At 48.3% G+C, this 10,969-nt stretch overlaps 1 protein-coding gene across 2 annotated transcripts in view; it reads left to right on the plus strand.

Annotated features, from left to right (window-relative positions):
* Positions 1-10,458, plus strand: part of MTOR (mechanistic target of rapamycin kinase) — a 138,555-nt gene extending 128,097 nt beyond the window's left edge. For both annotated transcript variants that reach the window (XM_077763809.1, XM_077763808.1), the window contains exons 50-58: positions 344-426; positions 1,528-1,600; positions 2,076-2,150; positions 2,553-2,688; positions 3,841-3,906; positions 6,048-6,128; positions 6,404-6,484; positions 8,734-8,839; positions 9,505-10,458. In XM_077763809.1, the coding sequence (XP_077619935.1) occupies positions 344-426; positions 1,528-1,600; positions 2,076-2,150; positions 2,553-2,688; positions 3,841-3,906; positions 6,048-6,128; positions 6,404-6,484; positions 8,734-8,839; positions 9,505-9,520 (717 nt within the window). In that variant the 3' untranslated portion in view covers positions 9,521-10,458. The remainder of the gene's footprint in view (positions 1-343; positions 427-1,527; positions 1,601-2,075; positions 2,151-2,552; positions 2,689-3,840; positions 3,907-6,047; positions 6,129-6,403; positions 6,485-8,733; positions 8,840-9,504) is intronic.
* Positions 10,459-10,969: the final 511 nt, after the last annotated feature.

The raw sequence follows: 10,969 nt of genomic DNA on the forward strand, positions 1-10,969 counted from the left end.
TCCAAAAAAGTACCACTGAATCTTTAGTGGAATTACACTAAATGTAACAAATAATTTCAGAGGTTATTACATTTTTTTCTGTCCTAAATGGATACTTTCATCTACTCAGGTCTTTAGATTCCTAAGCAAAGGTTAATTTTTTTATTCATCTAGATTCTGTACATCTCTGAGTTTATTCCAAGCATAGTTTATTGTTGTTATAATTATAAATGAGATTTTTATTCCATTTTATGTTATTAACTGGTTACTGATGGAACCTTAAAAAGCAACTGATTGAAGTATTATTTATGCTGAAGCTGGTTAGCTTCCAGAGCCTTGGTTCAAGTGTGCTCCTATGTTCCAGGTATGGTTTGACCGGCGAACCAACTACACCCGCTCCTTAGCGGTCATGTCCATGGTTGGGTATATTTTGGGCCTAGGAGATAGGTGAGCAAACTTTATTTTGTTTCTTCAGTGTTTTTTCTACATTGTACCTTTCTTAAACAGTTTCCTTTTGTTTTCTAGTAAAGTTTATTTGTAAACCCAGGTCTCGTTTGCACCATCAGTCTTAGGTCTGAATTTATTACCCACACAACAGAGCCGTACAACAAACTAAAGAGAAGAGAAATGTTAGTCCTACGGTACTACGTTCTCCGTAGGCTGGTTTAATATATTAAAAACCATATACAGGGGCACCTGGCTGGCTCATTCAGGAGCGCAGGTGACTCTTGATCTCAGGGTTGAGAATTCAAGCCCCACGGTGGGTGCAGAGCTTACTTAAAAGAAAAGGCAATCTCAGTTGATTGTATTGATTCAATAAACATTTACCAGTCACCGCTGATGTTTATCAGTGCCGAGATGAATAATTCTCTTTCTGTAATTGAAACCAAAGTCGATCCTCTGGATATTTCTGCATAATAAATTTTATCTAAACATACTGATTGAACAAGTAGTTAAGGAATATTCAGAAATTGACTCCCCAGAAGTCTTCGAAAAGCGAGTGCTCTGATACCTGCTCTCTCTTGGGCTCATGTCTTGTGCAACACTTGGAGAGCAAAATCATTTTTTCCCACAAAAATGATGAATTCTCGTTTTTGAAAAAAGAACCAGGAGAATTCCTGGTCACCAAAACCAGATGACCTAGATTGGTCCAGGGGCTCAGAAGTGAGACCCTGTGATCGATGCCGAGGGTTAGGGATAGAGCCTTGTCACTCTGAGATGCCAGCACCGCCAGAAAGGATTTATCTTGTGACCAAAGACCTTGCGAAAGCGACTTGGGATTCATGTAGATACATCTTTCAGACCTGGAGCAGGGATCAGCAGACTTTCTCCGTAAAGGGCCAGAGAAGAAATACTTTAGTCTTTGCTGGCTTTAGGAGTCTCACAGCTCCTCACACCTGCTGTTGTAGGCTTTGAAAGCTTCGTTTCCAGAAGCAGGCGGGGGGCTGGCTTTGGCCCGTGGATGGGGCCTGGGATATCACATCCTTGTTGATGTATTCATCAGTGCCGCTCTGGTGACCTCTCCCCGGTCTCTCTCCTGTTTCCCAGACACCCATCCAACCTCATGCTGGACCGACTGAGTGGGAAGATCCTGCACATTGACTTTGGGGACTGCTTTGAGGTGAGCACGGGTTCTAGAACACCACGTAAAGCCTACCTTTCCACATGACCACTTTCTACCCTCTAACCATTCCGGCAAATTTAAGCCCAGCATGATTATCCTGACTCCTGTCACTGTTCACGCACCCTCTGAGTGGAGGAATTCTCATCCCCGACCCAGCCTGCCAGTCAAAGGCCTGGCATGATGCACTCTTGTCCTTTTTCTTTTTCCCCTCCATCCCTTTGTTCTTCTCTCTCTCATTCTCTCTCTCTCTCTCTAGTTGTCTTTTAAATCCCTGTGACAAGTCCCCTCACTAAACTCAAGCTACTTCATTTCTGCACCCTACTTAAAACCAATGCAAAGAAAAGCTACCTGCCCTCACCTGGCTGTAGCCAAAGAAAACAGTCTAACCTTAACAGTCTAACCTGTTAGTCTAGTCTTAGACTAACAGTCTAAGTGCAATCTAGCACTTGATTTCTCTCTGATTTCCTCACAGGTTGCTATGACCAGGGAGAAATTCCCAGAGAAGATTCCATTTAGGCTAACCAGAATGCTGACCAATGCTATGGAGGTGAGCGGGCATCGGGAACGAGCTTCTTTGGAAGGGGAGCTAGTATAATCGGGACCCTCTCTGAACGCAGACTTGCTCATTAGATCTCCTCAGTTCCCCAGAGTGCCTGGGTGGCTTCTGTGGTGGTTCCCTGGTATTTTCCATTGTGTTAGAAATGACCTGCCTTTTGACAGTCTCTCCTTGTTTCATGTCAGACCTTGTCTCCTGCGAACCATAGGCCTGACCTGACCCCTTGCTCCGAACGCATTCCCATCCTGCTTTGTCAGTAATGGCCTGTGTCTGCTTCCTGAGTACGGGAGGGCGGGGGGGAGACAGAGCCTCTCCACTTGCTTCTGGTCGTGTGGCCGTAAGGGGTGGGGCTGCTGCCAGCGACTTCTGTGGCAAGTGGCTCTGGTCCTGCAGGTCACTGGTCTGGATGGCAACTACCGAATCACGTGCCACACGGTGATGGAAGTGCTTCGGGAACACAAGGACAGCGTCATGGCCGTGCTGGAAGCCTTTGTCTATGACCCCTTGCTGAACTGGCGGCTGATGGACAGTGAGTATGAGCAAGTGCCTGGGAGCGGGAACCCACGCCCTCCAAACGGGGAATACGTGATGCCCTCCATTTCACTGACCTCTGCCCTGCCAGCCTGGGCCTAGGGTATATTATCGGGCCTCCGCATTGTATTTTTACAGAGCTGTTCTGGTGGCTGGAAGTGAATTTCAGGTTTGTTTGTTTTGTTTTTTAACTAGAACAGAAAACGCCAATCATCAATTTAAATATTAATTAAGGGGCGCCTGGGTGGCTCATTCCCTTAAACATCCGACTCTTGATTTCAGCTTAGGTCATGATCTCATGGTTCTTGAGATTGAGCGCCGAGTCGGGCTCTGTGCTCTCAGTGCAGAGTCTGCTTGGGATTCTCACTTTCCTTCTTTCTCTGCACTCCCCGCCCCCCCCACCCCCAACTTGCTTACTTTCTCTCTCTCTAAAATAAGTAAACTTTTTAAAAAAATCCATTTAGGGGCACCTGCGTGGCTCAGTCGGTTAAGCATCCAACTTCAGCTCAGGTCATGATCTCACGGTTCCTGAGTTGGAGCCCCGTGTCGGGCTCTGTGCTGACAGCTCAGAGCCTGGAGCCTGCTTCAGATTCTGTGTCTCCCAATCTCTCTCTTTGCCCCTCCCCAGCTTGCACTCTGTCTCCCTCTCTCTCAAAAATAAACATTAAAAAATATATAAAAACAAAACATCCATTATAAATTAATTAATTATTTTCAGAATAAACTAAGTACCCTAGTGATTTTTGTTTGGATTTCATATAGAGTGGCCAGCTGGCATCTTGACAGGAGATACAAGCAGTTGTGACCTAAGGTAGCAGCCTCTCCGACTCCCCCTTGCTGCTCCTCCTCAGAAGGGGGTGACTCACACAGATGTCTCAGCCACTGCCAATAAACTTTGCTTTTACCTTCTGTCACCTGGTCCCCAGCATCTAAATTCAGCTCAGCAACATAGCAAGTCCCATGGGATTGGACCCCCTTGCTCACTTTCGCCCACCAACTCCTCAGTGACCCACCCTGAGTCCTCCCCAAGGCTCTTTAGCTCTTAGAAAAATTGTATTTTTTATGGTTGTAAGAAAACATCATATCAACCAAGTTTCTTTCAAGTGACAGCTGGAAGCACATTTTATCCTGTCTTTATTTCTTTCCCTAGCAAATACCAAAGGCAACAAGCGGTCCCGAACAAGGACAGATTCCTACTCTGCTGGCCAGTCAGTAGGTGGGTGCATCCCATGGGAGACTGCAGATTCTGGCCCCTTCATGCAGAGTCTGTCTCGAACAGGGCGAGCTGCGTTCTTGCCATCAGGACGCATGATGAAAGTGGTAATGGACGCGGACTATGAAGGAAGGAAGCATGTGTTTCTAGAGGCTCTTACCAGGGATACCGTCACGCAGAAACTGCCACTGCTAAAATATCATCTAATGGGCATTTATGTAACTTCAAAGAGTTGGTCTAGAAATATTTACTGAGCCCATGTGTTTTTATTTAATGCCTCTCAGGATGGGGTGGGTACCTAAGGCTCAGAAATTTTGATCAAACTATCCAGTCTTAATCAATCTGTAAAAACACAGTTGAAAGTATGTCTGAATATCAGCCAGTATATGCCCTTGAATGCTGACCGGATTGGGATAATTATTAGCTGTATTACCATGGGCCTAAAGCATTGTTAGTAGCTCAGAAATAGCAGCAGAAGTATATTCACCCTGTCATATTCACGCTGTCAACTGAGGAGCTGGGAAACTACAGGATGTTTACTCATACTGCTGGCTAAGGATCCAGGAAGCCACAGGAAGTGTACTCACACTGCCGGCTGAGGAACCAGGAAGCCACGGGAAGTGTACTCACACTGCCAACTGAGGAGTGGAGAAGCCACGGGAAGTGTACTCACACTGCTGTCTGTGGCGAAGAGAAGCCACGGGAAGTGTACTCACACTGCTGTCTGAGGAGTGGGGAAGCTACTGGAAGTGTATTCACACTGTGGTCTGAGGAGAGGAAGCCACAGGAAACACTGCTTCCAAGAGTGGGTCCACAGAATGGGTCCCTGGAAGATTATGCCCCTTCAAGAGCCAGAATGGGGTTTGTGTGTAGACCCTCTCAAAAGTCTTAAAGTGGTTTAACTTTGTGTCACCTTCCCTGTCCCCTCTCTCTGTCCCTTCCTGTTTCCCTCATAACCTCTAACAACATCCTACATAGTTCACACCTTGGAAATACTATTGGGGTGTAGAAAAAAGTAAATATTCTCTACAAACATCTATGGAACATTTGCAACTCGTTACTTAGCTAAGCCAAATAACGTTTAAGAGTGCAAAAAGAATGTGCACACAGAGATTACCTTAGAGAAGCATAGAATCACATTACAGAATTGACCAAAACGTATAGCCTGTGAACTGATCAGAGAACCGTCAGCTGCCCTGTGTGGTCCAGCAGCTCATGGTTGGCGGTTTGGTTCGGAGGAGAGGCTGTGTTTCTGCGAGAAAGGACCTACCACTCTGAACTGCAGTCCGGAAGGGAGGTCCTGGGTCGGTGGGACTTAGGCTGGCCGTTTCGGACAGGTGGGAAGGAAGAGGGTGTTCTGGGCAGGAAACGGAGGTCCTGGGCTGTGGTGCCACCTGTGAACAGGTGTGGACTCTACCCTGGACACGACAGGACTTGTAAATGACGCTGGAATTACTTGCGGTGTCTGGGATACCTTGTGTAGGTGACTGGTCTTGTCCAAAGTATGTGAGAGTTTCATGCTCAGGGTCCACCTCATTCATATGTTATTGGGTGACTCCTGTCTGTTGCCTACTAGGAATTAGGACTGGTTCCGGTGGCACCAGATAGGTGGACCTGGCTGGTTTTACATGGCTTAGGTTTCATAGATGTATTATTATTACTCGATTCACGTTGAAGGCCCGTGGTGTGCGAGGGCAACGTGCAATAACCTCATACTTCTGCTTCTAGACTCTTCTCTCCTGACGGCCACAGTTGGTGGAGAGGGACCCTAAAGCCTAAGGATTTTTTCCTGCCCAGAAATGATGTAGAGATTCCTCTAAAGAATAACACTCGGGTCCTAATTGGGACCCCTCGAAAGCTCACGTTCTTTACATTATCAGATTTTGTCGAACCAAACAAGTCTTATCACCAAAGTTTTCTTTCCTGCTAAGTCAGAACATTTTATAATGGCTGTTTGCTTGAATCATGATTTTGAGATGTAAATTATTTTAAATCCATAGGGACCCTTCCTCCTCTCCTTTCCCCTCAGAGGGAGCAGGGCGAGTGTGAAAGTGGATATAGGATGTGAAGAAGTAGAGCTAACACTCAAACCAGTGGTTTCTTGGTGTTAGAATTTTCTGCCAATCGATTCTTTTTCCTCCTAGAAATTTTGGATGGTGTGGAACTTGGAGAACCCGCACACAAGAAAACGGGGACCACAGTGCCAGAGTCCATTCATTCTTTCAGTAAGTGCCACCTTCAGGAATTGCACCGAGGACTGGCTCCTTGAACACAGCAGCTGTGCTGTGCCACCAGAGGGGCCCGTAGGCTGAGGCAACAGAACTGCCTTTGAGCAGACAGCGTTCTGTGAGCTTCTCTTTATGTTTCATGGACAAAGATGGACACAGGGGAAGAATTACTCAACACTTACAAAAGTGACTATTTGAGAAACATAGGGGCGTCCATCGAAACTGTTAAGATGATCCAATCTTACTGTTATTTCTCCTTCTGTGTATCCTAGTTGGAGATGGCTTGGTGAAACCAGAGGCCCTAAATAAGAAAGCTATTCAGATTATTAACCGGGTTCGAGACAAGCTCACTGGTGAGTACGTGTGTGTGTTTACTTCAAAGGAACATAAAATCTTGAGAGATTTTTCTCTCCTTGGGTGGGTGGTCCCCCTCTTCCCAGTGGTGTCAGTGCCTAAACTTGGACTCTGCAGCTAACTGGAGGTCCCTGAAGCTGTCCATTAAGGACCCTCTCTGATTCCCTGATGACCAATAAACTCACTTTAAGTAATGTTAATCTCATTTTAACAGACAGAGGTGAGTAAAGTTCTTTTGGGTCCAAAGTCAGCCCAATTCAGGAAAAAACTTTTTTTTTATCATCCTGCTTGACACTGGAGCAAATCTGACCACTCTGATTCACTGCCTTCCTGCACTTTGGTGGCTGTTGTGGAGAACGTGGAAAGAGAGAGATGTGTACTTTTGAAAATGAGACGTGTTGTACAAACCAGATGGCATAACGGGGGGCGGGGGACTAAAGACCCCAGCTCTGCCGCGTCCTGTGTGACCCCCCGGGCCTCCCTGTCTGCTCATCTGGAAGATGACGACAGTCCCTCTTCTGAGAAGGCGGTGAGGCCCAGATGAGACATGGGATGGCAAGCCTTAGCACGAGGGGCTGGCACGGAAGTGTTGTAGGCAAGTTGTATTTCTTTGTTGAGCACCTACAAGCGCTACATGGTGAAGAAACTGCTGGTAAGAGCAGATGGATTTCCCGCCCTCGTGGGGGCAATGTCTAAAGGGGACATACATTAGGTGCAAGAGCGAGCTTGGGCTATAATGCTGGTAACAAATCCAACTGGTGGAGTTCAGGAAAGCTTCCCTGGGCCAACAACCCTTGAGCTAAAATCCGAAAGAGGACATGACTAGAGGCAGATTGTTCCCGGTAAAGGAAACAACACATGCAAGGGCCCTGTGGTGGGAAGGAAGCTGGCAAGAGAACTAGTCTGAAAGCAGACTAGTCCGACTGCCGCAGAGGGCGAGATGGGAGGAGCACTGTGCAAGTTGCTTTCACTCTTGAGTGGGCCAGGTGTGTGTGGGGGTGTCACACGGGGCCTTAGTTTTCATTCTTCATCCTAAGAGCAGTGGGAAGGCCCTGAGGTCTTGAGGTAGGGTGGAGAGGTGGGAAGGGCCCAGTGGGTTCACCGTGGGGAATCCTGCCGTCCCACCCCGTGGGAGTTGTGTAGGGGGAGGAAGCAGCCGCCGAAGTGGCAGCTGGACAGTTAACTAGACCGAGGCGGCCTCCAGATCTTCAGGAGGTAAAATCCGAGGGACTGATGATGAGGCGTGAGGACGGAGGCACCCAGGATGCCCTGAGTTACTGGCGGCCTGAGCGCGTGACGAGGCTGGCAGCCAGACCAACGGGGTTGAAGAGAGTGTGCAGTGCGGGGAGAGAAGCCAGGCAGGGGAGACAAGTGTCAAAACTGAGAAGCTGGCTGAGCAGGGACGGGAGGGGCCCTAGCTACAGAGGGAGTAGTTGGGTGGGAGCCCTTTGTTCTTTAAAGGGCGAGAGGATCTAGTTTACAGAATTTAAAGACAGGAAAGGAGGATAAGTGACCTTCCGAGGCCCCCTAGGAATCGGGAGACCTTGGGATCCGAGTGCAGGTGAACTTAGCCTTCGGCAGGAGGACAGGTGGCTCTGGACAGCAGCAGCAATGAGGACAGAGCTCGTGTCCAGCAAATTGAGCGCCTCCTGACACATCAGGGATCTGAAGCTATGAGTTCAGTGAACGAATGAACTTGTAGAGTAGGAGCTGAGGGCATGTGCTGGTGGTGAGAAGCCAGCAGGGGGCTCGGACCTGTGGGGAGAGGGGAGGACCCAAAATGGCCCTTGTGGAGGCGGCCAGGCATGTTCATCAGAGGCTTCATCAGCTGGCCACAAGCGCCCGTTCTGGTTTATGATGGAAGCAAGCTGCCCCGTGGGAGGTAAGGCTCACCAGCGGAGGTCGTCAGGTTGCAATGGGAGAGGGGTTTCTCCTCCACTTGCCTGAAGACTGCAACAGGTAAAGGAATCGCTACAAACCCATCAGCCAGGTCTTCACCGCCCCTGAGCGCAGCCACCTGCAGACCTTTACCCTTACCCTCTTCAGACCCACTCTCTGTTAGGGCACGGAGACTGGTGTGTGTTCACGTCACACGGAGGTGAATTTAAAATCCAGCCGCCGCGTAGCCTTCATACTCACAGGCAAGGAGGACCTGATACAGGCTACACAAACAGGTCAGCCTACCCAGGGCCAAGGACAGAGTTGAAAACCAGGTGTACCTGAACTATTTTTGTCTCTCTTGTCCTAGGCCGGGACTTTTCTCATGACGAAACCCTGGACGTCCCAACTCAAGTTGAGCTGCTTATCAAGCAGGCAACATCCCATGAAAACCTGTGCCAGTGCTACATTGGCTGGTGAGTGGGCGTGCCAGCGGGGCCCCGTCCTATGCCCCGACCCCCGAACTGCAGAAAAGATTGGGGGGGGGGTTCCATAAAGGGTAATTGTAGTGTCAGATCTTTTTAAAAGTCTGTATTCGCTGTGTGCACTCTTTGTTCTCGAAAGGGAGCACCTTGAGAAACATGGGTACATATTTGGAAGGCAAACACCCAAATAAATTAAAATTACATTAAAAAATGGTTTAGAAAGGTAGGTGAGTCCCCCTTTTTTTAGGGGTGGGGGGAGAGGTTCTTTTTGGATTTTTGCTGTCAATTCAAAGCTAGAGGGAAGGGCCAAGGAAAAGAAGCCAGAGCAGTGACAGAGAGCAGGAGATACAAAGACTAATTAATGCTCTGGGACTGTAACCTCCAGGACCACTCTGGGGTCTGCTTTGATGAACTGCCGGAGGCATGTCTGAAGATAGAAACTTGAGAGGGAGGGGGATGGGGCATTGTCCTTCTGGGACCACAGCAGCCATCAGCCCTTGACTGGAAATGATGAGTGTGTCTGACACTATTAGTTGTGGGAGAGCTCAAGGAATGTCCCCGGGGGTTGTCAGACCTTGGTCTCTCCACTTTCAATGTTCTGTGTGAAGCCCTGAAAAAGCCCAACTTATTACAATATTCCTTTTCTGTCTTCTTAGGTGTCCTTTTTGGTAACCCGAGGCCCAGACGTGCCCACAGCGTTTTTCATGAGGCCTTTGTACTTTGGTATCTATGCTTCCACTAAACTGCAACCGTGGCCAGAAAGTTCGACTTTGTTCAATTTCAATATCTTGAAATGTAAATGAAAAGAACTACTGTATATTAGACGTTGGTTTGAACCAACTTTCTAGCTGCTGTTGAAGAATATATTGTCAGAAACACAAGGCTTGATTTGGTTCCCGGGACAGTAAACACAGAAATACTACATGAATCAAGCCATTGATCTGGGGGAACAGAAGATCCATAACTTAGAAATACGGGTTTTGACTTAACTCACAAGAGAACTCATCATAAGTGTTGCTGGTAGAAGAAGGGCCTCGCTACTCCTCTTGACAAGGATGCGGCAAACCCTGCACCGTCAAGGAACCTCAGGCCACAGAGGACACGACTTAGGAGTCGGGAGGAGCTGACTTGGTCACTTCCACCCATCCCATTACCTCACTGGTCTGCGGACGGCAACAACACTTGTAAGATGGGCCAAAATGGGTGGAAAGCGCCTGTCTTCTGCCTCACTCACGATGCCGCCACTTAACTCACTTCAGTCCAAGACCCGAATGCTAGGAGGGGAGTTTCTTCCGATCGTTGGGTGGCCTTAGCTGAGCAGGTGCACAGAGATCATGGTGCAGTAGGGTGGCCCATGGTGGCCTTCCCCAGCATGTTTTTGGGATGTCTTCGGTGGAGTCTGAACGCTCTGTGTTGAGAGCAAGGCCTTGGAAACAGAAATGCTATGGTAGAGGTGCTCAGCACAGAGAGGGAAGGTCTGGTACCTGCTGGGAGTTCTGAGCAAAGGAAATATTAAGCTAAATGCACAAAGTATCCAGTGTAGCCACTCTAGACACCATGTTGTATCTGAATAATTTTTGTGCCAATAAATGACATCAGAATTTTAAAAACATGTCTATGAGTGTCTTTTCATAACTATGAGTTTGTAAAGGAAGCGGCTACTCCTTCAGCATTTGGCATGTGTGCGGGCATGTGTGCATGCACTGCACAGGTGATGGGATCGTCATGACACGGCCTCCTTCCTTGGGATGTTCACAGCCCAGACAAGGCGGGGTCAGAAGGAGTGGCCTGGTAACTCCCGGCAAGCTAGATGGGGGAGAAGAATCACATCCAGGGTGAGAGCCTCTGCCAGGGGCCACTAATCCACTGGATGAGCCAGGAGAGCCTCATTGAAAGGGGACATCTGCCATAGGCTTTAAAGGAAAGTGGGAGGGGCGCCTGGGTCGCTCAGTCGGTTAAGTGTCCAACTTTGGCTCGGGTCATGATCTCACAGTCCATGGGTTCAAGCCCCGCGTCAGCCTGGAGCCTGCTTCAGACTCTGTGTCTCCCTCTCTCTCCCCCTCCCCCGCTCGCTCTCTGTCTCTGCCTCTCAAAATAAAGATATAAAAAAAATTTTTTTAA

Source organism: Crocuta crocuta, unplaced genomic scaffold, assembly GCF_008692635.1.
Source record: "Crocuta crocuta isolate KB4526 unplaced genomic scaffold, BGI_CrCroc_1.0 scaffold13, whole genome shotgun sequence".
Taxonomy (NCBI): domain Eukaryota; kingdom Metazoa; phylum Chordata; class Mammalia; order Carnivora; family Hyaenidae; genus Crocuta; species Crocuta crocuta.